This window comes from Martes martes (genome assembly GCF_963455335.1).
Source record: "Martes martes genome assembly, chromosome: 6".
Lineage (NCBI taxonomy): Eukaryota > Metazoa > Chordata > Mammalia > Carnivora > Mustelidae > Martes > Martes martes.
The window spans coordinates 31683322-31710928 of NC_137893.1; the positions used below are offsets into that span (position 1 = coordinate 31683322).

The window sequence follows — 27607 nt, forward strand, 5'->3', positions numbered from 1 at the left end:
ACTAAAGAAAATGGGGTTTTTATTAGCTCTTAACTCGTGTGATGAGTTACATTATATTCCATAAAGGTTTATCATGTATCGTAGGGTTTTCCTCTAAGTACACAAAATATTAAATCTGCCACAATCTGATTATGTGAGTATAAGTTAAGGTGAAATTGTCCTAAGTTACCCATTTATGTGGAATTCTGCAAGTATGAAAATTTACCAGTTAAACTCTGAGTGTGTGTATATCATTTCAGAGTGATAAAACTGTTAGTTACAAGGGAGCACTTTGCCCTTAATTTGAGAAAAGTTTTTATACTTGAATTTCACAATACTAAATAGATTTTTAGTTTCACAGTAGAATAAATTGTAGACACTGATTTACCACACATGGGTGAGACCATGCCAGTGGTCTAGGAAATATCTCCCAACAATGGCCATATACCACATTACAACTGCCAGTCGTACCAACACAACTTGGGAGTTTAAGCATCATTGGAAAAGCCTTTGTTGATATTTGTAGAGTATAATGAGCTAGTTTTGCTTATCTGGGCCAAACTAGTGGCTATTAAAGAGGCTTTTGTTTTGTGTTAGTATGAAAGCCAACCACTAATTGCCTTTGTTGAATTGAAAAGGTAATGGGAAGACCCTGAAGCCCCGTGAAGGGGTACATTCAAAGGAAGTACATTTAAATAAAGCTTTAAAAACTTTATTTAATCATACTTGCACTCTGCTTTTTCCTTGGACTTGTCATTCTAATAAATACAACACATGCTAAATGTCCTTCTGTGCCAGAGCTTTGTGCCTTTGTTTGGAGAGATGCCGTGTGTCCTGAGAGAGGAAATCTGAAAAGGGCATAAAATAAGTCTGCAGCCACTCAGGAGGAGGTCAATATTTTACTAAGAAGCCGTAGGTGAAAGACTATTACTGAGCATTAAATTTCACTAATTGAAAGAACCCTTTACCAATTTGACCCTGCCTGTTGAAAATGTACAATGATTTTTTGCCTTTAATCTTGGAAATGTATCATTGCTCTTATTCAAGGAAAGGCTTCTATACATTTAGAAGTAAAGTGTTAATACCGCTTTAGTTTTCAGTGAAGTTTGTCTGGCTAGAGTCCTACCACATAACGTATGGCCTGTCCAGAATATTATCAGGTCGCTTGGAGAAACTGAATTTTCAGTTTAGGCTTCTAGCCCCCTGACATTTGAGTTCCTTGAAAGGGGAAAAAATTCTACCTTTAGGAAAGAAGTGCTTCCATGCATTGTGATTCTAAGGGTCAGTGGCATACATGGGTATAAATGTGGGAGACTTCTGTTAAATATGAAATAAAGAGTTACATGAGGATAAAAGCTCGTTTACGTAGTATGAAGTGAGGATCCATGACTACGTTGGCTGTGAGGTTTGAGGTGGTCGTACGGAAATAGGCTATAATAGAGACTTGAAGTTCTCTTATAACAAACAGTTGCATGCGCAATTTGACGGGTGTTGAGGTGAAGAGTATAGTCCCACGCTATTAACACCCATTAATGCAACCGTGAGTAGACTGGTTCCCGACAGTGTGAGAGCGGATCTCGGAACCTTTCTGTTGGGGATCTTTTGCTGGAGGGACCGGAAAGGAGGTGGATCCTTTCACGATGTGGGGAGGCCGCAAGCTGAGTTCCTGCGGGAATCGGTTTTTAGGAGTGCTTAGATCTAGGTGTTGGTGTACACAGGCTGAGGGTGCTCGCTTAAGCAGTTCGGCAGGTGAGTGTCGCTTAACCACGTTGGCACTGTGAAGGTCCCTCACGCAACCCACCGGGCGGGCCGCTGTTTTGCGCAGGCGCGGCAGAGGGCGGCAGACGGTCCTGAGCTCCGCTCAGGGTCGGCGCAAGTCCACCTTCGGTCGGGTCGGTCGCTGTCGATTAAACTCCCGGCCGGGGCTCTCGCCTCCCGTTCCCGGAGACTGGGACTAAGGACTAGTGTAGTGGTCCCGGCCGCGGAGCGCGCATTCTCCCGGCCGTCGCCGTGTATCCAGCGACCTGTGTGTCTTTTTGGTTGAGTCCCTGCGGCCGGAGCCGGCGACCACTCTGTGCCGGCAGGAACCCGAAGGTCATGTGCTTTCTTCCCTAGCCGCGGCGAGAGAGGACTCCAGCGGCTGTCTCATAGTTCTTGATAGCGTTGTATTTGTTTTGTTTGCACATACCTTCTTTTTTTCAGAAAGAATTTAAGGCAGCCATTCTACTTGTTTTGGTTTAATTCAGCAAACTCTTGGCAAATTAAGATCAAGGAAATAACTCACTGAACCTGAGGCTTGCAGAAGACAGTTTGATTAACCAGAAAGTTAGGTTTACCCTTTATATGAAACTCATTTAACAAATACTGTGTGCGGGGCGCCTGGGTGGCTCAGTGGGTTAAAGCCTCTGCCTTCGGCTCAGGTCATGATCCCAGGGTCCTGGGATCGAGCCCCGCATCGGGCTCTCTGCTCAGCGGGGAGCCTGCTTCCTCCCCTCTCTCTCTCTGCCTGCCTCTCTGCCTACTTGTGATCTATGTCTGTCAAGTAAAGAAATAAAATCTTTAAAAAAAAAAAAACAAAAAACAAATACTGTGTGCTAGGCATTGGGAGTTTGTTTGTTTTTAAGATTTATTTATTTTCAGAGAATGAGAGCCAGCCTATAAGGGCGGGGGCGCGGAGGGAGGGAGAATCTCAAGCCGACTCCCCTCTGAGCCCGTTGTTGGGCGGAGCTTGATCCAGCGACCTGGAGATCACGACCTGAGTCTAAACCAAGAGTTGGACACTCAACCGAGCCACCTAGGCACTGGGAATTTTCTAAGGAAGGACACCTCAGAGGTCTCTTTAAAAAATGTTAGAACTGGGGGCGCCTGGGTGGCTCAGTGAGTTAAAGCCTCTGCTTTCGGCTCAGGTCATGATCCCAGAATCCTGGGATCGAGCCCCACATCGGGCTCTCTGCTCCGTGGAGAGCCTGCTTCCTCCTCTCTCTCCCTGCCTGGCTCTCTTGCCTACTTGTAACCTGGCTGTCAAATAAATAAATAAAATCTTAAAAAAAAAATGTTAGAACTGAAATTAGGGTATAATGGGTGAAACGGAAAACTTACAGGCCCACCATAGAGTTGATAAGTTGGTGCTCTAATGCAATGAAAAATAGTGCAGCCAATAAAAGTGATTTAAATCAGTGTGTGCCCCCATGGAAAAATGACTCAGATACAGCATTAAGAAAGTAAGTTACAAATCAGTATGTATTATGATTTTAGATCTATATATGTAGCTATATGAGAGAACAGAAATACATAGAAATTTTAGCAGTGATTATATGTGGTGGAGGTGGTTATCCATCATTTTATCATTATGTATTTTTGGAATTTATTTTTTCAGCAAACATGTCTTATCAGAAATTTAGAAAAATATAAATATTTTCAGATTTTGGGACTGAGTGTAGAAGGAGTATCTAATACATATTTAAGATCAGGGAAAGTTTTTGAACAAGGTATTTAGGAAGCTGTCTTGAGGGAGTTGGGCAGTTTTGGAAGTCATTGGAGTGGCCAAAGGACTAACTTGAGTATCTGTGAGATTTCTGGGAAAGTGCAAAGTGTTCCTTGAAAAGGAAGGCTGGAAGTGAGGACAGAGACTGGCAAGGGATGAGACAGACTTTTTAGGCCATGACAAGTCTGTGAAAGGCTACCTAATACTCCTGAGAGTGACTTTACCTTGAGGAAATTACTGAAGGAGCAATATAATCCGACCTGTATTTAAGAAAGAACACTTGGCAGCTGTGTGGAAAGTGGAATGGTGGCAGGAGAGACTAGGCTCAGGGAGGCCGTAAGAGTAATCTCGACAGTGAATGATGATTGCTGGAACCAAGGTATTGGCAGAGTAGAGGTTTTGTTCACTGTTGGCATGGTACATTATAGGCTCTGGATAAATGAGGTTTTGAATGCATTAAATGAAATTTTCCTCTATGTCTTTAAAATCTCAAATACCAAAATGATCACACATTCAAAGTAGAGGAGTCGGTAGGATTCTATTTATTAATATAAACTCAATTAGTTTCTGTCAGTTGTGGTGTGGTGGTTTTTAAAGCTCTTGAGAATTCTGTCAATACTGATAACTAGGGGGCTAATTTTACAGAAGTAGAGGAGGAGAAGGGATGATAAGGGTCATTACTGAGTACAGAGCAGAGACTGTTTTAAAATCTCTGATGTGCAGTTTCATAATAATAACTTAGCTGTTTTATCTACATATCACAGTTTACATAATTCTCCAATAACACTTCCTTTATCTACCTGAAGTCATAAAGAAGGTGGTATTTGAACTAGGTCTTAAATGTAGTATAGGTGTAAATGGTGGAAGAGAGAGTAACATGAGCAAAGGCCTAGGAACACAAACGTGTGTGTGTGTGTGTGTGTGTGTGTGTGTGTGAGAGAATGTTGAAATGGCCTGGGCCAGACTGTGAAGATCCTACTGAAAAACAAAACAAAATTTAAAAAACATAAAAAGCTCAAGAGAAAAATATTCAGAGACTATGAAAAGACAAGCCATGAAATATAAATGGCCATTTGTCTTAGTCCATTTGACTACTGTAGCAACATACCACAGACTGGGTGGTTTATAAACAACAAGTCTATCTCTTACAGTTCTGGAGACTGGGAAATCCAAGATTTAGTGCTGGTAAAAGCCCATTTCCTGGTCCATAGATGGAGCCTTCTTGCTGTGTCCTCATGGTAGAAGAGGCAAACTTTCTCTCTGGGGTCTTTTATAAAGTCGCTAAACCAGTCATGAGGGCTCTACTCTCATGATCTCATCACCTCCCAAAGGCCCCACCTTCTAATATCATCACTTTAGAGGTTAGGACTTCAAAGAATAAATTTGGGGAGGACACACATTCAGACCATAGCACCATTAAGTTAAGAAAGGACACTTAACCACACTTATGATAAACTCAGACAACACTGAGATCCCATGTTCACCTATTGGATTATCAAAAATTAAAAAAAAATGATAATACACTGCATGAGTGACTGTCAGTGTATTATTGGTGTGGGGAAGCCAGCACTAGAAACTGTTTTTACCCATGGGGTTGGGAACTGGTTCAACATCTGTGAGTGGCAATTACAAATTTATAAATTCACATGCCATTTACACAGTCATTCTTGGGATTTCACCTACAAGTACTCTCTAAAATATATGAAATCACCTATGGAATTCATTATACCAGGATGGTTAAATTTTTGCCAACTTGATAGGTATGTAGTGGCTTTCATTTGTATTCTCCTAATGGTTATTGATATTTTATATCTCTTCATGTGCTTATTTGCATCTGTATATCCTCTTTGAATTGTCTGTTCATGTCTTTCTATACCCATTTTATAAGAACCAGACCCATTGTATAATTGGGTTGCTTGGTTTGTTGTTGTTTTATGGGAGTTGGGTTTTACTGTTGAGTTTAAAGAATACCCTCATATAGTCCAGATACAAGTCCTTTCGTGGGTTATGTGTTTTGCAAATATTTCCTCCCCGTCTGTGATTTGTCTTTTCTTCTTCTTAACAGAGTCTTTTGCAGGATGAAAGGTTTCAAGTCTAAGTCCAGCTTAATCAATATCTTCTATTTTGGATTGTGCTTTTGGTGTCAGATGTAAGAAGAACTCTGTGCGGAACCCTAAGTCATGAAGATCTGTGATAGTTTCTTCTAAAAGTATTATGGTTTTGCATTTAGATCAATGATCTATTTTAAGTTCATTTTTGTATAAGATACGAGATTTAGGTTTAAGTTTTCTTTTCTGGTCTATGGTATCCAATTGTTTCAACACCATTATTGAAAAGACTATTTTTCCTTCATTGGACTGCTTTTCAACCAGAGTCAAAAAATCTGTTGGGTGAGCTTTATAATGTCCGTAGTATTTTCTTTGCTCTAAGGTCTACTTTGTCTAAGTATTTATTGAACAATTGAATGTTCTGCTGCAGAGTAACTAGTTCATAAAACAGGTCTCTATGTAAGTTTGAACATATAGACTGGATGAGTGATTATTTTAGGATAATATGTATACACACACACGTACATATAGGTTTTTCTTTTGGAAAGGGTTTTAAGTCTATGTATAAATCCATTTCAAGTAGCTAACGTGTGACAGAATTTGAACTTGTTTTGACAAATAATCTCAGAATTAATATCATCCTAGATTAAAAGGTCACATAGTTTTATTTTAAATCTCATTTCTTATAATTATGCAGAATAATATTGGTACAGAAACTAATGGTATGAAAACCTTTTACATATACATTACTTATTTTTGCCAATTAAAATTTCAGATATTTGATTAGAGTTAATTGGCAGAATGCAAGATCTTTATTTTATATTTTAGTATAAATCCAAAAGTAAGGGGGAAACCCTTTTGTTTATCAATTGTAATATGAGATTGCCATGTAAAATAGTTTCTTCAAGTATATACGTATTAGGGATTTATACTGTGCAGTTTTCTCTAGACATTTAATTTTTATTTTCAGAGGAACCTGGCTGACTCAGTTGGTTAGAGCATGTGACTTTTGATCTTGGGGCTGTGAAATTGAACCCCACGTTGGGCACGGAGATTACTTAATAATGTTGTTTTCAATTTATTCAGAGAATCAGTTCAGTTGGACTCCACAAACTAACCCGTGGGTTTTCAGTGAATACAGCATCATGTGGTTCAAATCCTATAGAATAACTTTTGCCTGCTTGAGTAGAATGAAAATTTACAGGTAAGTTTATTCATTACTGTGGCAAGTATTTACATAATTATGTACAATCATAATCTAGTATTCATTATGTTTAATAAACACTGCTAGTATGAAATAGCTTATGTGCTTTGATTAAGGTATCTTTTTATTTATCTAAATATTCTTACTCTTCCAACAACTTTTATATCTGGAAAGTTTCAAACCTACAGAAAAGTTGTAATACAATATACATCTCTTGCATACCCTTTATAGTCAAAGGTAGCTTTATTTTTAATGTAAGACTGTATTACTTGGAGAAATCCTTTTTGCTTCCGCACTTGTGACAAGACACAAATAATGCAGTGCTTAAAATCGTAACTGATTTGGGTACAGCATAAATGTGATAAGGTAATTAACTATACAATTCTAGGTGGTAAGATTGAATCAAAGTAATATCTTTCTATAGTTGTATTTTATAAACTAATTTCTAACTTGTGAAAAATATTGCATAGAGTTAAGGTATGAACTTTGTTTTCTAAATGCTTGCTCTACTTCTTGTAAATAAGCTAGCTCCTATAAAATTGGGTGTATGTGAAATCACTGGTAGTCAGCTGAGCACCCACCTACTGTTACCTATTGTATATTAGTCATTGATTATTGAGGCTTTGCATGAAGCACAGAAAAAGATGGTAATATTCATAAGATAATATTAAAGAAGCATGATATTTAACTCTTAAAAGGATAATAAGTCATCAATGTAGAATGTACTCTATGTAGCTAAGAAAAACACACTAAAAATTTGAATGGTATTACCTATCCTAATGTAACAACCTTATTCTTTTTTTACTTAAGAACTTCTGGAGGATTTTCCTATGATATACTTTGACATGGAATTTGGTATAATGTCTGATCTGTTTGGTCCCTGTTTGATCCCATTTGATTTTTTTTTTAATTAGGTGAATTATATACTTTTCTGGACCTTTTTTTTTTAAAGATTTATTTATTTATTTATTTGACAGAGAGAGCGGTCACAAGTAGGCAGAGCGGCAGGCAGAGAGAGAGGGGAAGCAGGCTCCCTGCTGAGCAGAGAGCCTGATGTGGGCCTCGATCCCAGGACCCTGAGATCATGACCTGAGCTGAAGGCAGAGGCTTAACCCACTGAGCCACCCAGGCGCCCAGGGCCTTCTTTATTAGATTATTCATTTGACACGTTTCCCAAGTACCAACTGTGTTCTAGGAACTGTGCTAGTCACTAGGAATAAAATGGTAAATAAGACAGTCCATACCTTGCCCTCATAGTGTTTAGTGGGGAGACATGATCAAATTGTCACATTGTTCCATGAAGAAATGCAAGGTTATATGGGAATTAAAATAAGGGACTATAACCCAGTTTTGAGAGTCAGGGAAGATTTCTTAGATGGCATTGAATTAGGTGTGCAGAGGAGGGAAGGGAATGTGAGAAGAATGTGAGAAGAATGGTCCAGGTAGAGGGAACAACCTGTACAAAGTTCCTGAGAAAAGGGCATGTGGGATAAGTACGAAGAAACGAAAGAAGGCCTGTGGGGCTGGAATGGGGAGGATGAGGAGAGTAGTTAAAAAGTGCGTTTGAGGAGGGAAGAAATTGGGGACCAAATAATTCAGAGCATTGTAGGATGCTAAGGATTTTTAGTTTTTTTCCTAATATCAGTGGGAAACCATGGAAGTATTTCAAGTGGGAAAATAGCATGATCATATTTATATTTTGGGACACTGTGGATGCATTGTAGGGAAAAGATTGAAGAGAGATGTGGTAGGAAGCAGGCAGACTAATTAGAAGGCTAGTGCAATAAATAGTTTAACCAAGAGATGATGGTAGCTTAGACTAGGATGATAGTAGTAGAAATGAAGAGAAGATGGGGGTACTTGGGTTCAAATCCTGGTTCTACCATTTACTTAATCTAAGTCTCACTTTTCTTACTTTTGTAATAGGGATTGCGGTATAACCTACTTTATAGAGTTGCCAGAACAATTAAATAAGATGACACGTGACATATACGGAGTTCTTAAATAGTACCCACATTTAGTAAGTGTACAATAAGTGGTTACTATTACTATTTCTACTTCTACTACTACTGTTCCTATTATTATGTTATTATCTCATTCCTATTGGATGTGACCCAGAAGGCCAAGTCTTGTAACATCCCATTTCTGTTGCAATTTACTTTGAAAGCAAATTAACTTTGTTAATGGAACTCTGTTCCATCTGTGAATATATATATTTGCAGTGTGATTATGAAAACCTGGTTTTAAAGCATCAAAAAATGAGCCATTCATTTAGAATCTAATAAACTGTAAATTAGAATATCTTCCTACATAAATAGATTCTATGTTACATTTTTTAATATGTCTCTTTTTGCCTGGCTCTTCCTTTTGATCTCTTAGGTACCCCTGGACAAGACTGTACAGTACTTCTCAAACCACTGTAGACAGCAGTGAGATAAAAACATTCCTGGCCCTGGCTCATAGGTGGTGGGATGAACAAGGAGTATATGCACCTCTTCATTCTATGAATGACCTGAGGGTGCCATTTATTAGGTAACATTCCAGAAACTCTAAATATTTTAAAATGTAACTCTTCAATAATTTATCTTCTTTTGAGTTTATTTTTCTCTTGACTTATACCTAAGTTCAAAATGCTCATTTTAAGTTTGCTTTAGAAATTAGAGAGATTCTGGGGCAGCTGGCTGGCTCAGTCAGTAGAGCACGTGACTCTTCATCTCAGGATCATGAGTTCAAGCCCCACATTGAATGTGAAGCCTCCTTAAGATAAAAATAAAAAAAAAAGAAAATTAGATCCTTTTCAATGTCCATTGTTTGAGCCATTAATTTTTAAATAATGTTATTCAAAATCTAGGCTGCTTTTATTAACTGATTTGAAGCATTTTTGGACAATTTCAGGTTACTTAGAACTAAATTCTTATGAAAAGGACCTAGAATCCTATGGCATCGAGGTCATTTCATACCCACTTTGACCTTTAGGCAGTCTTGATAAAGAGGCACCTGCTGGTTCAGTCACTAGGGCATGCAGGTCTTGATCTCAGGGTCATAAATTCAAGCCCCACGTTGGGCATGGAGCCTACTTAAACAAACAAACAAAATATATCTTTAGGTATCCTTATTATATATAACGTTTATTTTATTTTTGTTGCTTTTTAAAGATTTTATTTATTTGAAAGAGAGCGCGAGCATGGGTGTGAGGGGAAGAAGGAGGCTCCCCGACACGGGGCTCAATTCTAGGACCCTGGGATCATGACCTGAGCTAAAGCAGATGCTTAACTGACTGAGCCACCCAGGTGCCCCATATAATGTTTATTTTAATATAAATATAATTAAAATTCATATACAGTTCAACTTAAAAGTGTAATATACAATGCTGTTAGGTTTATATGTCTGGGTGTTTATGTGTTTGCTTATGTTTGTGTATGTGGTAGAGTGTTACTATGATTATCTTAGAATTAAGTTAACTTGATTTGGATGCCTATTTACATGATCATGAAAACACCACTAACTTAGAAGATCAAAAGAGAATCAATTTAGAAGGGAATCTAGGCAAAATCTGAAAATCTAGATCACCAGTATGCTGCTTCTAAGCCCTGTAAAATAACGTATTTGTTGCTGACAGGAAATGTGTCTATCAAGTACTGATAATGTAGCTAAGAGATTCCTCAGCTAACATGAGGAATTAAGCAAATAAAATTAGGTGAATCTAAACTAGATTGTTTTTAAAGTTTTTCTTTAGATTATTATTGAAGTAATAGTTAACATATAATTATTACTAGTTTATTTTAGAAGCTTTACTTAAAACCTCCTTCCTGCTTTTGATTGTTAAAAAAGTCTTTAATGCTGAAAAGAAAAGAGCTATTTACCCCCAAATATCAATAATCCATTTAAAATGAGAGTTTAATATATCCTCAAAAATTATACACGCTTAAGATTTTATTGACAAAATTAATAATTTGTTTTTATATGTTTTGGATTTTTAAAAAAGAGACAATCTTTTAAAAACAGTTGCTCATCACCAGCCAGGAAAACCTTTGTCTGGGATGAAGATTCTTGATGTTGGCTGTGGTGGTGGATTGTTAACTGAAGTAAGTGCTTTACAACTTTCCTGCCATTTTTTTTTTTAATTTTATTTATTTATTTGACAGAGATCACAAGTAGATGGAGAGGCAGGCAAAGAGAGAGAGGAGGAAGCAGGCTCCCTGCTGAGCAGAGAGGCCCATGTGGGGCTCAATCCCAGGACCCTGGGAACATGACCTGAGCTGAAGGCAGAGGCTTTAACCCACTGAGCCACCCAGGCGCCCCTTTCCTGCCATTTTTAACTGTGAAAAAAATTTTGAAAAAGTAGGCCTATGACTCATTTATCCTTTTAACAAGTAGTATTGTTTATTTAAAAAAAAAAGAAATGCCTAATGTTCTTAATATTTTTACCAGCATAAAACTAATAAATGCTTTTTACTTTCTTAAGAAAATATATAAATATTTTAGAAAATTATAGAGGATTTTTTTTTGTTTTTTTTTTTTAAATTTTTTGTTTGTTTTTGCACAAAATTGGGCACTGGTCTTTGAAATAGCTCAGAAAATTTTGTTGTCTCTTCTAAGAGATCGGGCAGTTTCCACTGGTTTAAATGTACTGATAAGCCATTCTTTTGCACTTGCTTCAGTACGAAAACCTAACCGAGTACTGCCTGCTTGTGGTGTTCTCCCTGGCCTAGGTGCTTTAGAGTACTTAGAAAAATACTCATTCACCTTCCGCAAAAAATATTTGCCTCCACTTGTAGTATATTTATGCCGTGCAGCTCTGTTTTATAGTCTTCTTTCAGTAACTGCTTTGTAACTTTCGTGCACTTCAGAGATGTTAATACTCTATTGTGTGTGTGTAAGTGTACCTATAAAATACAGAACTCTCTCAAATAGTTCTTCATAAGTTTTTTGTGATTATTGTTCACTCTTAAGTTTTTATTATGGTAATTGTAAAATGTGTACAAACTAGAGGAAATGATATAATGAACTTCGATGTACCCAATAAGTATCCAATAATTATCCTCTCATTATTAATCTTGTTCCTTTTTAATAAGCTCTTTATTGCTAACATGTATTCTGTTTTCTTCTTGAGGATAACAATTTTTTTATCCTATTAGCCTCTAGGGCGGCTTGGAGCTTCGGTTATTGGAATCGATCCTGTGGATGAGAACATTAAGACAGCACAGCACCATAAATCATTTGATCCAGTCCTAGAAAAGAGGATAGAGTACAGAGCATGTTCCTTGGAAGAGATTGTAGAAGAGACAGCAGAAACATTTGATGCTGTTGTAGCTTCTGAAGTTATAGAACATGTGATTGATCTAGAAACATTTATACAATGCTGCTATCAAGTGTTAAAAGTAAGACTTACTGGTTTACTTGTTTGTTTTTTTCTTCTGAGTGTGTTTATGTATCCACAGCAATAAGTGTTTCATAATACTTGCAATCAGTAAACTAGAATTAGGGGATAACATCTCTGCTGGGGATTATTTCTGCTTTTCAGCTTACACTCAATTCTGGGGTTTTCCTGATACAGTATCTTGATATCCAAGAATCTTGAAAAGTATTGGTATAAACAATAGATTTAAAGGGTTTTTTTTTTCCCATTGGTGGACTCTGGATTAAATAGCTAATAAATATCGAATGACAATTACTAAGAAATTGATTTGGGGGACGCCTGGGTGGCTCAGTGGGTAAAAGCCTCTGCCTTCGGCTCAGGTCATGATCTCAGGGTCCTGGGATCGAGCCCCGCATTGGGCTCTCTGCCCTGCTGAGAGCCTGCTTCCTCCTCCCTCTCTGCCTGCCTCTCTGCCTACTTGTGATCTCTGTCTGTCAAATAAATAAATAAATAATCTTTAAAAAAAAAAAAAGAAAGAAATTGATTTGGATTGATACTTAAAAAAACAATTAAAATCTTTATTAATTTGTATAAATTGACTTAGGTAGCATTTCTTAAATAACTCTGTATGTAATATTTTTAACAGTTTTCAGCTTATAGAGGAATATTTCATATATATGATCTTACTGATTTTCCCTACAACCAGATGAAGAAGGTAAGCAGGTACTGTTGTGACCAACTTGGCCCAAAGGAGATCAGAATTTGAGAGATGTCAAAGATCACTTAGCCTTTTTTTATTTTTTTTTTTTATTTTTTAAGATTTATATATTTATTTTATGGGATGCCTGGGTGGCTCAGTGGGTTAAGCCTCTGCCTTCGGCTCAGGTCATAATCTCAGGGTCCTAGAATCGAGCCCTGCATTGGGCTCTCTGTTTGGCAGGGAGCCTGCTTCCCCCTCTCTCTCTGCCTGCCTCTCTGCCTACTTGTGATCTCTGTCAAATAAGTAAACAAAATCTTTAAAAAAAATAAGATTTATACATTTATTTTAGAGGTTGGGTGTAGAGGGAGAGGGAGAGAAAGTCTTAAGCAGATTCCTCACCGAGTGGGGAGCCCCACATGGGGCTTGATCTCACAACACTGAGATCATGACCTGAGCTGAAACCAAGAGTCAGACTCTTAACTGACTGTGCCATGCAGGCACCCCTTTTTTTTTTTTTTTTTAAATTGAGGTATAGTTGACATACAATATTGTATGAGTTTCAGATGTACAGCAGTGATTTGACAATTATAGAATTATGAAATGCTCACCACAATAAGTGTACTTACCATCTGTCACTATAAAAAGTTATTACAGTATTACTGACTACATTCTCTGTGCTGTATTTTTCATCTTCATGACTTGTTCTAAAACTGGAAATTTATACCTTTTAATCCTTTTTACCTATTTTGCCTATCTCTTACCCCCCTCTCTTCTGGCAACCCCAGTTTGTTTTCTGTATTTATGAGTGTTTCTAGTTTTTGTTTGTTGATTTGTTTTATTTTTTTTTATTTCACATGGAAGTGCAGTCATATGATACTTGTCTTTTTCTGTCTGACTTCTTTCACTTAGCATAATACCCTCTATGTCCCTCCATGTTGTTGCAAATGTTAAGATCTCATTTTTTTTTATAGCTAATATTCCATTGTCTATATATACCATATCTTTATTCATGTACTGATGGACACCTAGATTGCTTCCATGTCTTGGCTATTGTAGATAATGCTGCAGTAAACATATATATATATATATATATATATATATATATATTTTTTTTTTTTTTTTTTTTTTTACAGTCCCCCATGAGGTGCATATCTTTTCAGATTAATGTTTATTTTCTTCAGATAAATACCCAACAGTGGAGTTGCTGGATTCTGTGGTATTTCTATTTTAATTTTTTGAGGAACCTCCATATTGTTTTTCATAGTGGCTATACCAATTAACATTCTCGCCAAGAGTGCACACGGATTCCTTTTCCTCCACATCCTCACTTGTTATCTCTTGTCTTTTTGATACTAGCCATTCTGACAGGTGTGAGGTGAAATCTCATTTTGGTTTTGATTTGTATTTCTCTGATGATTAGTGATGTTAAGCATTTTCTCATGGGTCGGGTGGTCATCTGTATGTCTTCTTTGGAAAATGTCTATTCAGGTCCTCTGGCCATTTTTTAATCAGATTTTTTTTTTTTTTTTGGTGTTGTTGTAGGAGTTCTTTATCTATTTTGCAGATTAACTTCTTATCAATTATATCATTTGCAAATATTGTTTCCCATTTAGTATGTTGCCTTTTTGTTTTGTTGATGGTTTCCCTTGCTGTGCAAAAGGTTTTTGGTTTGATGTAGTCATAGTTGTTTATTGTTGCTTTCATTTCTCTTGTCTGAGGAAACAGATCCAGAGAAATATTGCTAAGGCTGGTGCCCAAGGGATTGCTGCCTATGTTTTCTTTTAGGATATTTATGGTTTCAGGTCTTAGATTTAGGTCTTTAATCCATTTTGAGTTTATTTTTATATATAGTGTAAGAAAGTGGTCCAGTTTCATTCTTTTACTTGTAGCTGTCTAATTTTCCCTACACCATTTTCCATTGTATATCTTACCTCCTTTGTTGTAGATTAATTGACCATATAAGTGTGGGTTTATTTTTGGGCTTTCCGTTCTGTTCTATTGATCTGTTTTTGTACCTGTACCACACTGTTTTAATTACTGTAGTTTGTAGTACAAACTACAAAATCTTGGATTTGGATGTGATACTTCCAAATTAATTCTTTCTCAAGATTTGGGGTCTTTTGGGGTTCCATACAAATTTTAGAATTATTTCTTCTAGTTCTGTAACAAATACTATTGCAATGTGTTAGACATTGCATTGACTCTGTAGGTCACTTTGGGCAGTGTAGACATTTTAACAGTGTTCTTCCCAGCCATTAGTATGGTATATCTTTCCATTTATTTGTGTCATCTTCAATTTCTTTCGTCAGTGTCTTATAGTATTCAGAGTTTAGGTCTTTTACCTCCTTGGTTAACTTTAATCCTAGGTATTTAATTCTTCTTGTTGATAAGATTGTAAATGGGAGTTATTTTCTTAATTTCTCTTCCTGCTAGCTCATTATTAGTGTATAGAAATGCAACCTTTCTGGGTATTAATTTTGTATCCTGTACCTTTACTGAATTTATTTTGTTCCTGATCTTAGAGGAAAAGCTTTTAGCTTTCCACCATTGAGTTTGATGTTAGCTGTGGGTTTTTCATCTATGGCCTTTATTCCGTTGAGGTATTTCCCTCTTTACCCACTTTGTTGAGAGTTTTTTACCATGAACAGATGTTGAATTTGGTCAAATACTTTTCCTGGATCTATTGAGATGGTCATATGATTTTTGTCCTTCATTTCATTAATGTCTTGTATCACGTTTGTTCATTTGCAGATACTGAACTATTCTTGCATCCCTGAAATAAATGCCACTTGATCCTAGTGAATGGTCCTTTTAAAGTATTCTTGAATTTAGTTATTGGGATATTGGTTTATAATTTTCTAGCAGTGTTTTTTCTGGTTTTGGTATCAGGGTAATGCTGCCCCCTTTCAAGGGATTTGGAAGCATTTATTCCTCTTCTACTTTGGGGATAGTTTGAAAAAGATAGGTTTTAACTTATTAAATATTTGGTAGAATTCACCTGTAAAGCCGTCTGATCCTGGACTTTTTGTTTATTGAGGGTTTTTTTTTTTTTTTTTAGATTATTTATTTATTTATTTATTTGACGCAGAGAGAGAGATCACAAGTAGGCAGAGAGGCAGGCAGAGAGAGAGAGAGAGGGAAGCAGGCTCCCCACTGAGCAGAGAGCCCAGTGTGGGGCTCGATCCCAGGACCCTGAGATCATGACCTGAGCCGAAGGCAGAGGCTTAACCCACTGAGCCACCCAGGCACCCCTATTGGGGGTTTTTTGATTACCAATTCAATTGTTACCAATAATTGGTAATGTTCAGATTTTCTGTTTCTTCCTGATTCAGTCTTAGAATATTGTGCACTTCTAGTATTGATCCATTTCTATGGGGTTGTCCAGTTTGTTGGCATTTAAATTTTCATAGTGGTCTCTTATAATCTTTTCTATTTCTGTGTTGCTGGTTATAACTTTCCCTCCTTCATTTATTTGGGCCCTCTTTTTTTTCTTGGTGAATCTGGGTAAAGGTTTATCAATTTAGTTTGTCTTTTCAAAGAACCACCTGTAGTTTCATTGATTTTTTTTCTCTTATTTCTTAGTCTCTAATTTATTTCTGGTCTGATCTTTATTATTTTCCTCCTTCTACTGACTTTAGGCTTTGTTTATTCTTTTCCTGTTTCCTTTAGGTGTATGATTAGGTTGTCTTGTTTGGAATTTTTCTTGCTTCTTTGAGGTAATCCATTGTCATAAACTTCCCTCTTAGAACTGCTTTTGCCACATGCCAAAGATTTTGAACCATTGTGTTTCCATTTTCATATGTCTCCAGGTATCTTTCAATTTGCTCTGATTTCTTTGTTGACCCATTGGTTGTTTAGTTGCATGTTATTTAGACTCCACATTTTTTCCAATTTTTTTTCTTGTAATTGATTTTTAGTTTCATTCTGTTATGGTCAGAAAAGATGTTTGATATGATTTCAGTATTCTGAAATGTATGGAATCTTGGGGCACTTGGGTGGCTTCATCTGTTAAACATCTGCCTTTGGCTAAAGTAATGATCTCAGGGATCCTGGGATCAAGCCCCTTGTGGGGCTCTCTGCTCAGGAGGAAGCCCGCTTCTCCCTCTCCTCCTGCCCCTCCCCCCAGCCCCGGCTTGCGCATTTATGATCTCTCTCAAATAAATAAATAGAATCTTAAAATAAATTATTGATTCTTATTTTGTGGCCTAACAAGATTCATCCTGAAGAATGTTCCTTGTGTACTTGAATGGGTATTCTGCTGTTTTTATGTAAATGTTCTGTATCTCCCTGTTAAATCTGTCTGTTCTAATATGTCAATCAAAGCAACTATTTCCTTATTGATTTTCTGTCTGGATGACTTAACCAATAATGTAAGTGGAATAGGTGTTAGAGTCTCCCCTCCCCGCTCCTCTCTTCAACTTAGGTGCTTTCTAGTATCCTGTATTCCCAATTGCTGACCTATTCTGCATCTTCTAATCTGCTGTTGATTCCCTCGTGTATTTTTCATTTCGATTATTGTATTCTTCATATCCTATTCGTTCTTTTTTATATTTTCTGTCTCTTTCTTGATTTGAACTCTCAACTGAGTTCATCCACTCTTCTCAAATCTGGTGAGCATCTTTATTACCATTACTTTGAGCTCCTTATCAGGTAGATTGCTTATTTCCATTTTGTTTATTTTTTTGTTTTATTTTTTGTTTTGTTTTGCTAAAATTTTAGCTTGTTCTTTCATTTGGAGCATATTCCTCTATCTCCCCATTTTCTGTGTTTGTTTCCATGTGTGTCAGCTACGTATCTTGGTCTTGAAAGTAGTGGCCTTGTGTCAGGAGGCATCATGTGGGGCCCTAGGGTGCCATCTTCCCAGTCACCAGAACCAGACATTCTGCTGGTGTGCCCTGTATGGGCTGTGTGTGTCCTCCTGTTGTGACTGGGCACACACTGGTAGGCAGGGCTGACCTTCAGCCCCGCTGTGACTTCTGCAGGTATACTGGTGTACGGAGCTGGTTCCCAGCCATGCTGTCAGAGTGGCTCAGCTGCATCTTCTGCCCACGTGCTGGTGTGTGGGGCTGCCCATCTTCTCTCCAAGGAAGGAGTTGCTTTGGAGAGGCCCGAGTCCTGGCTGGGGCTGCCTCTCGGTGTGGTGGGCAGTAGTTGCTTTGGGGGAATGCTGATCCTGACCAAGGCACAGGAGTTGCTTTAGAGGGGCAATTTCCAGGGCAGGTAGATCTACAGGGGAATGCCAGGACAGGGTGAGTGGTGTTAGCAAGATAGATGGAGAATGTCAGAACTAGTTCCCATAAATCTGACCAACTAGGCTGAAGAAGGACAAGAAAAGTGACGTCTTTCAGTATTTCCATGGCTGAAGAAAGCTCCTACAGATTCCTGACTTTCTAACGCACGCCCTAGAGTTAGTCAGTAAATCTCCATGTAAAACCCTGGCACTTTTTAAACTGCTTTCTCTGTGCTGGGTGTCAGCCTGAATGAGGTATTGTGCTTGCCTTTAAGAGCAGAGTCTTGGTATCAGGTAGCCTTCTGGCTCTCTGAAAAGTTAAACCCCTCTGAATTTCAAAGCCAGGCAGTATGAGGGCTCATCTTCTTAGTGTAGGTCCCTGGGACCAGGGGGGCCCAAGGTGGGGCTTGAGCCCCTGGCTCCTCCTGGGCTCCTCCTGGAGGGCTATCTGACATAGGTTGCTATGTCAGGAGTTTGGTTCCCTGCCGCATCTCTGCCTCTCCTACCTTCCTCCATGTGGCTTTTTCTTTATGTCTTCAACTGTGGAAGAGCTTTTCTGCCAGTCTTCATTCAGCCAACAATTACATGAAGTTGTTGCCTTGGTGTGTCCATGGGAGGAGGTGAGCTCCAACTCTACCGTCTTCCCCAAGAATCCAGAGGTCACTTGATCTTTATGTCAAAGTTCACTAGGCACTTAAGTGGGGCTTAGGGTCACATCTTTTGATTTCAAGTCTCGTTCTTCCCATTATATTATAGACTTAGTTCTCTGAAAGTGGTTCTAATTTTTTTAAAAAATAAATCTCCTAAAGTATTGTTGTTGTTGTTATCGTTATTACTGTATTGAATGTGTTGTTAATGTAGAGGTAACACCCTAAGGTCAAGAGCTAGAAGAATGAAATGTTTAGCCCTTTTCTAAATAGAGCTTTTTAGAAATACTTCTTCTGGGGTGCCTGGGTGGCTCAGTGGGTTAAGCCTCTGCCTTTGGCTCAGGTCATGATTTCAGGGTCTTGGGATCAAGCCCCACATCGGGCTCTCTGCTCAGTGGGAAGCCTGCTTCCCCCTCCCCCTCTGCCTGCTTCTCTGCCTACTTGTGATCTCTGTCTGTCAAATAAATAAATGGAATCTTAAAAAAAAAAAAAAAGAAATACTTTTTCTTTTTACATAAGTTTAGTTTTAGAGAAGATTACAAAGATAGTACAGAATGTTCCCACCTGTCCTTCCCCCAGTTTCTCCTATTGTTAACATTTCACAAAGTTAGGATAGGAACTAGGGTGAGGCAAATGAGGCATGTACGGCACAAACCTGAAGGAGACACTCAGGCTTAGGTGCCAACCATGCATTTACACAGTCGGGAAAGTGAGTGCTTCCCTCAGTTTTGTTTCTTAGGCATCTCACTTGTCTCCTCATAGTCCTAGCCCTGTATGTAACCCATTGTGCATTTCTTAAAACTAAGAAATTAACATTGACATTATGCCATTAACTACACTACAGACCTGGTTAAATTTCATCAGTATTTCCACTAATGTCATTTTTCTGTTCAGGATGCAATCCTGGATTCTACATTGGATTTAGTTGTCATGTCTCCTTAGTCTCCTTAAGTCTGTAACAGTGTCTTTGTGTTTCCGTTTTTTTTTTTTTTTAAGATTTTATTTATTTATTTGACAGAGAGAGGTCACAAGTAGGCAGAGAGGCAGGCAGAGAGAGAGGGGAAAGCAGGGTCCCCGCTGAGCAGAGAGCCCGACTCGGGCTCAATCCCAGGACCCCGAGATCATGACTTGAGCCGAAGGCAGAGGCTTAATCCACTGAGCCACCCAGGTGCCCCTTGGTGTTTCCTTTTAAATGAGTTTTATTAGGCTTATCTTCTATTTGCCAAGCAAAACTCCTTAATTTTTACTTTTTGTGTTGTGTGTCAGTATGTATGAATGGAGGTTCTTTCACACATATTAGGAATGTGTGTGGCATTGTGGAATTTGAAACTAATTTTTGCATTGATGGAAAGCCTATTAAGAAAATGACCATTGCTCACCACTCTTTCCTTAAATTTTGTAGGACATAGATGAGATACTCATAAGTGATTTTTTTCCCCAAGCTCTATTGAGATATAATTGACATGTAACTGATTCTTAATAAGATATTTTAGAACACTAGAGTTTTAGAAAAGTTACAGTGTATCACAAAATAATACCTTATATTTCAGTTTTTAATTTAATGGCACATTGCAGTATTTCAGGGTCTCATCTTTCTTTTTGGTTTTGGGGTGGTATTTGAGATATAGTTTCTCTCTCCCTACACACACATGCGCGCGTGTGTGTGCATGCGCACACATAATTATTAGAAGGAATCTTTGGCATTTTATCCCCATCAGGCCGATGAGAATATGTAGAAGAGGGAGGAGACATTAATCTTTGCCATATGTGGGAGTAAATATAGGAAACACCATGAATGTAGCCACTAAAGAATGTTAGACTAGGGGCATGTGGGATGGCTCAGTTTGTTACGTTGTCCAGCTCTTGGTTTCCACATGGGTCATGATCCTCAGGGTCATGAGATCAAGCTCCACCACTGGCTCCACACTTTGGGGAATCTGCTGGAAAATTCTCCCTCTCTCTTCCCCTTTACCTTTCCCTCAACTGGTGCTAGTGCTCGTGCATGTGCACTCTTTCTCAAATAAATAAATAAATCTTAAAAAAAGACATGGCAGACTAAATAGTCTCACAAGGGGTGCCTGGGTGGCTCAGTTGTTAAGCATCTGCCTTCGGCTCAGGTCATGGTCTCAGGTCCTGGGATCGAGTAGGAAGCACGCTTCTCCCACTCCCACTCCTCCAGCTTGTGTTCTCTCCTTAGCTCGCTTGCTCTCTGTCAAATAAATAAATAAAATCTTCTTCAATAAATAAATAGTCCCACAGATGGTTTGTATTCATGTAAGTGCTTATCTTGATCTCTTCATATTGTTTATACTAATGAAATCAAAACAAAATAAAAAAACATTCAAACCACAACGATTAGTGTTTTTGTCAGACAACACTGATTGGCACAAGATGTGGCGCCGTATGCCGCACAGAACAAGTTAGACAGGCTTGCACCCAGAGAAAAAACAGTGTCAACACATGTCAGATTGGAAATGTGGACATGTAACAAGGAGGAGTAGCCCGATCCCGTTTCTCTATTTTTATTATAAAGTATCTGATATGTGCAAAAGCAAGTCACATATGTGCAAAAGCAGTATGAGTTTAACAGTTGTAAGCACTGTTGCAAAACCCAGTGAGTACGTATGTAGTAGACTGCCTTTTTTTTTTTTAAAGATTATTTATTTATTTGGCAGAGAGGCAGGCAGACAGAGAGGGGGAAGCAGTCTCTATGCCTGATGCGGGGTTTGATCCCAGGACCCTGAGATCATGACCTGAGCCGAAGGCAAAGGCTTAACCCACTGAGCCACCCAGGCACCCCTGTAGTAGACTGCCTTTAGTAATGAATTTCCCAAAAGAAAAAAAAAACTATTTTGGTAAATTATACTTTATTTATATTCATGTATCTTAATTGCACTTAAATTATTTGGAAGGAAGGAGGAGGGTGGGGGAAGCCAAGCCTTTACCTAACTGATACTCCTGACATCTAAAATGGTACTTCTATCTGTATGTTTTTTTTTAGCCTGGTGGTTCTTTATTCATTACTACAATCAACAAAACACAGCTGTCTTATGCCTTGGGAATTGTCTTTTCAGAGCAAATTGCAGGTATTGTACCAAAAGGTACTCATACATGGGAGAAGTTCGTTTCACCTGAAAAGCTAGAGAGCATTCTGGAATCAAGTAAGTATTAATAATGTTTCCAGTTTTCACAACCTTACTGAACGTTTAATGTATCTATAATCATTAATCACACAACCTGGCACTTAATTAAATGGGCCACTATTCTCTGGCTGTTGGTTTCATCTCTCAACTAGATTATAAACTCCTTGAACTTAGGCGTGGGTATTAGATACCACTTCTCTCTCTCACCTGTGGCACCTAACCCAGGGCCATGCAAATCACAGATGATCAGTGAATACTGTTTGGCTGCTTAGTCCTCATTTGCTTAAGGAGGAGGTGCAAATATCTGTCACTTACACATCCTCTGTTGGTCCTGTTGAGGCCCTGTGTGTATCAGCTTATCCTACGTATTATTTTTTCTGATTCCTCCATACTCAGGTATACTTTGAACTTCCTTGTCACTTTTTATGTATTTTATGCTACTTAGAGCACGTCTTGTATTACGGTTCTTTTGGTGTTTTTAAGCCCCTTTCTGGTCTTTCAGCTCTGTGGAGGCCAGACTGTCTCCTTTTTGTACTCCCTGCAGTGCCTGCCTCTGCTTCACACGTTGTGAGCTCTTGATTTATGTGGTGAATTCCTGTCAGGTCATAACATGTGGTTGGTGTTCGGTACTCCTGCTGAGTACTTAACTCATGTGTGTCTCAGGCTTTTTTTCACAACACAATATATCAGTAAACTTGATTTGGAGTATTGAAATAGTATCAATCCAAGGCGATGGAGAAAGTTCTGAAGATTTCTGCAAGTGATATTGCTGAAAACAGAGTAGGAGAAAGTAATGTAAGATGCTTGATAGGAATGATCACTTGTTGGCAGATAGTCTTTTTTTTCAGATTTAAATTTTTTTCAGATTTAAATATTTATTTTTTCAGATTTAAATATTTTTTTGGGGGGCAGATATTTTCTAATAAAAGCTTATGTTTACTAAGTACTTACCAAATTCCAAACATTGTGCTACTTTATACGCATATCTCATCTAATTCTAACAACTCTAGGACTGTATGTTCTGTACGTGTGAGAACATTGAGATTCAGAAAGGTTAAGTGACTTGACTCTGATCACCATCTAATAGGTACAAGGTTGGGATTTGAACCCAAGCAATTTGATTTAGAGTTTTTGTTCTGTGCTATAGTAAAGAATGATATGTACTTGGTTACACAGTATTTTTTTCCCATTGAGTCAGGAATCTTTTTTTTTTTTTTAAGATTTTATTTTTTTATTTGATTGAGAGAGACACAGCGAGAGAGGGAACACAAGCAGGGGGTGCTGGGAGAGGGAGAAGCAGGCTTCCCGCTGAGCAGGGAGCCCGATATGGGGCTCGAACCTAGGACCCTGGGATCATGACCTGAACCAAAGGCAGACACCTAATGACTGAGCCACCCAGGTGCCCTGAGACAGGAATCCTGTTTTAAATATAGAGTCACATTAGAGTCTTGGCATTTGGAAAGTAATTACTTTACAAAATCTACTATTTCTGATTGTTTTTTTTTTTTCAGATGGTCTGTCAGTTCACACTGTGGCAGGAATGCTCTACAGCCCCTTCTCAGGTTACTGGCGTTGGAGTGAAAATACCAGCCTGAACTATGCAGCTCATGCTGTGAAATCCACGGGACAGGAGCCCCCAGTGCCTGCTGGGTTTGTTTTCAGGGGGGAAGCAGAGGAGCTCCATGATAAAGACTCCATCAACCCAGGTGTGCAGGAAGAGCTGAAGAAATGAATGGCTTCGAAGGACTATGTATAATACGGCTTGAAAGTCTCATGTTTACATATGTGAAAATACACACTTTGTCTTTTGTGAGTGGATCATGAAGAAAAGAAAGTCAACAAAAAAGGCTAAAACCTTGGATAAAAGTTTTGGTTGTTTCATCTAATGGCCACTTTCAAGGGATGATTCTGTGGATAAAAACTTTTGGCAAGGTATTGTGTAATCTAGGCATTTAAATTCCTCAGCCTTTGTTTTATAAATAGCCTTTGTTTATAAATAGTATATATACTTGACTTAACTTGATGGATTATATATATTCATCCAGCGTGTATGCACATATGTATATGCTGAAATGGGTTTTCATTTAGAGGAATCTGTATTATCTATGTTCTTTATCGGGTTTTAGCTAAAGACAGTTATGCTTCTGACATACGAAAACCAAATATAGTTTTATTCCTCTTATATTTGGGAGGATAAAATGCATTTTTTCCTTTAAATTTTACTTTGTTGGAAAGCAAATGGATTGTTAAATATATGCTGCATTTGGATTCAGACATTAAAATCAAGAAGTCCAGATAATGTTGGGCATACTTCTATACAGTTCCATAAATGTTTTATTGTGACTCTTTTTTAAACTCAAAAATTCGGTTATGGAAATTTCTTCTTCGGCTAACATTTTTATAATTGAAGGGACTGACTTGAAATGTACTTTTATGCTTCTTGAAGTATGTGAATCCCTGGCTTTTTCTGAAAGTCCAGATGCTCTCTGTAAAGACATTCATAGAGGCCGTTGACCCAGTGTGACAAACAAACACGGACTGAATACATGTGACCCAGGTTGAAGGTCAGCTTTTTACTTCTTATCATTCTTCCCTTTTACACTCATGTTTGCTGTATTCCTTTGTCGGTGTCTGTTAGAGTTGCCTCCGTAGGCAAACACTTCCCAGCCACCTTAGTTTGTCCTATACTTGTTCTCAGCAGCATTTCAGGGGAGGAAACTGAAATTTAAAGAATTAAGAGAGGAATTAATAATTTCAGTTGCTATGGTGTGATTAGGGTGCTAAAAATTAGGAGCTCCCATTGGCCTCCATTTAAAAGTTAGACTCTTAGTCTGAATTCTAGTAGTTTTATTACCAAAAGAAAGCTTCCCCATTCTATCTGTTAAAAAAATAAAGTGTTGGTATAAAAAAAATAATCTAAGAACAATGTAATGGAATTGGTTAAAAAGTAGTCTCCCAAACAATTGTATTTATTTTAGAGAAAAAAAACACTTTCGGTTATTAAAAATACATTCTGAAGTGCTGTAATTTCAGGGTGATTCAGTAATAACTACTTCCGTGTTTCACTTTGACTTCCAATGGAATGAAGAGATGAAAATTTCATGCCTCTGTGTATAATCTAATTTGATCTTTCAGGCCAATTTCAACCAAATTTCAGGAGAAATAGGTTCAAAAAGATACTACAAATTGTTTTAAGTGTGTACTTGTGGAATGAGGATTGCCCAGCCGAAAACTTTTAATTCTGAGAACTAACAGCTTTTGAAAAGCGGTAATCTAGCAAGTAGGGCTATGCTGGGGAGTTTCATCTGCAAACCTTCCCTCAGGAACTCCGGGTTCTTGAGACTGCCCTGCAAGAGATAATGATGGAGACTTTATGACTAATGGCCCAGCAAACAAATGTAAACCTGAACAACCATGGGAAGCTGGGCAGTGACCTTGACCACCTTGCTATAGTCATGAAGGAAGTCAGATTGCTCAGTGGGACTGTAATTCTAAAAACTGCTTGACCATTTAAGGTTGGCTCAAAGGGCTACAAATTAGGAGAGCAAAACTTTCAGCACTTAGCAGTAGCTATGAATGATGGTAGGAAGGGTCACTGGCAAGGCAGGTGGTGACGAGAGAGATCAAGGGGTATAGCTTTCCCCAAAACTTTTGCAAGGAACAGTAGGATCTAGCACCCAGCACAAACATGCAAAACTCCCCTGGGAACCTGGAGGAACCTTCTGGAAGCAGGATTCTAGAAACTAGCCTGATTAAGAGACTAGAATAAAAAGCAGCTGCAGTTGTTACAAAAGCGTTGATTTTTTCCCAAAGTTGCTATGTTCTGGGGGAAATCAGTGCCATCCAGGTGTATAAAACATTGCCATGTTTGTGTGTTCTATATTTTTCCTGAAGACAAAGCATCACAAAAGAATTGTTTTTAAATCTTTTATTTTATGGAGCACCTGGGTGGCTCAGTGGGTTGAGTGTCTGCATCCGGCTCAGGTCATGATCCCAGGGCCCTGGGATGGAGCCTCAGGTCAGGCTCCCTGCTCAGTGGGGAGCCCTTTTCTCCCTCTCCCTGCCACTCCCTCTGCTTATGCTCTCTCTGTCTGTCAAATGAATAAAATCTTAAAAAACTTTTATTTTATGTCTAGACATATACTTGAGGCACTAGAAATGCTATCACATTTTCTTTCCCCTAAATCATGCCTGAGTGCTCTCAAATGAAAATGTCAATATCATTGCAACTTGTGACTTTAAGAAACTTTCTGGTTTTTTGATCAACATGTTTGGATTTGGAAAACAGGTGCTGTTTGGGCACTAAGGTTGAACATTTTTGTTTGATTATGATTTGTTAACTGAGTCATTTTATAGATAAGCATAAGACCCACGAAGAGCCGTTCTTTGTAGTTGTATTGCTTTGGAGAATTTGTTAAAGGCGTTCCCACTGTTCCACCTGATTTCAGAGTGGATAATTGGAAATTATCTTAGAGATACGTTGATATCTTAGATATATCTTAGAGAACAACGTGTGTCCTATATTTCCCCTCCACACCACAGCCAAACATATCAAAAGGGTTTTCTCCGTTTTGTCATTCTCTCTCACCCTGGTGGGCCCCTCTCCATTACTGTTTCATTGAGACCATTCTCGCCAAAGTCACAGATTGACAACGTGACTATACCCAAAGACCATTTTTCAGCTCTAATCTCATTCATTGACATTGTTAATTACCTCCCTCCTTTATTCTCTTTTTTCCATGATTTTACCCTCTTTGACTAACCACTCGTTGTCAGCCTGAGTTCCCTTTTCTTGCTCTACCCACCCACCTGTTGGCTTTAATTGGATGGTTCCCTATACCCATACTTTTATAGTCTCCTGTAAATAAATCTGCCTCAAATTATCATATTTCGGGTGGGCCATCTGCTTCCCGTTGGGACCCTCACTGATAAACTGACCCACTCCCAACCACTTCTTAAAACCCTTCAGTCATTTCCCATTGCTCTGAAGGTTAAAGTCCTAAATCCCTTACCATGGCTACCGAGTCCTGACATGATCTGACCCTGCCTACTTCTCAAGCTTCGTCATTTATTTTTGACAAGTATGTTGGATTATTTTTTAAAGATCTTATTTATTTATTTTAGAGCTATACAGAGAGAGTGTGTGCAAGCATGATGAGGAGCAGAGGGAGAGGGACGAGCAGACTCAGTGCTGAGCGCCAAGACTAATGGAGGGCTGGATCCCAGTCACCCTGAGATCATGACCTGAGCAGAAATCAAGAGTCAGACACTTAACTGACTGAGCCACCCAGGCGCCCCAAGTATGCTGAATTTTAATAACAAAAGTGTTCATCATAGTTCTTTTGCATTATATTAAACTTTACCTTTAAAAATAATTATAAAATAGTGCACCTGGGTGGCTCAGTGGGTTAAAGCCTCTGCCTTCGGCTCAGGTCATGATCCCGGGGTCCAGGGATCCGGCCCCGCATTGGGGGTCTCTGCTCAGCAGGGAGCTTGCTTCTCTTCCTCTCTCTCTGCCTGCCTCTCTGCCTACTTGTGATCTCCGTCTGTCAAATAAATAAAATATTAAAAAAATTTATAAAAATAATTATAATTTCAGACTAAAAAAAAAGTGTCAAAAGTAATCCAAAGGGTTCCAATATACCCTTCATTCAGCTTCCCAAATGTTACCTTTGACCACAATACAATGATAAAACCCAGAAAATTAACTTTGATAATCTACAAACCTCATTTAAGTTTTTTTTTAAAAGATTTTATTTATTTATTTGACACAGAGAGAGAGAGAGAGAGAGATCACAAGTAGGCAGAGAGGC

General features: G+C 38.4%; 1 protein-coding gene across 2 annotated transcripts; it reads left to right on the forward strand.

The window, feature by feature from the left end:
* Window positions 1-1592: 1592 nt before the first annotated feature.
* Window positions 1593-25917, forward strand: COQ3 (coenzyme Q3, methyltransferase; the record flags this gene model as incomplete). 2 transcript variants are annotated; one of them, XM_080805701.1, is made up of 8 exons in its annotated part: window positions 1620-1728; window positions 6598-6715; window positions 9095-9247; window positions 10701-10800; window positions 11854-12096; window positions 12721-12789; window positions 21653-21812; window positions 23306-24698. In XM_080805701.1, the coding sequence occupies 8 exons, from the start codon at window positions 1620-1622 to the stop codon at window positions 23524-23526; spliced, it is 1173 nt and encodes a 390-aa protein (XP_080661827.1). In that variant the 3' UTR covers window positions 23527-24698. The 2 variants fall into 2 exon arrangements, with proteins under 2 accessions (XP_080661828.1, XP_080661827.1); XM_080805702.1 differs by lacking the exon at window positions 12721-12789 and having other exon boundaries at window positions 1593-1728; window positions 23306-25917.
* Window positions 25918-27607: the final 1690 nt, after the last annotated feature.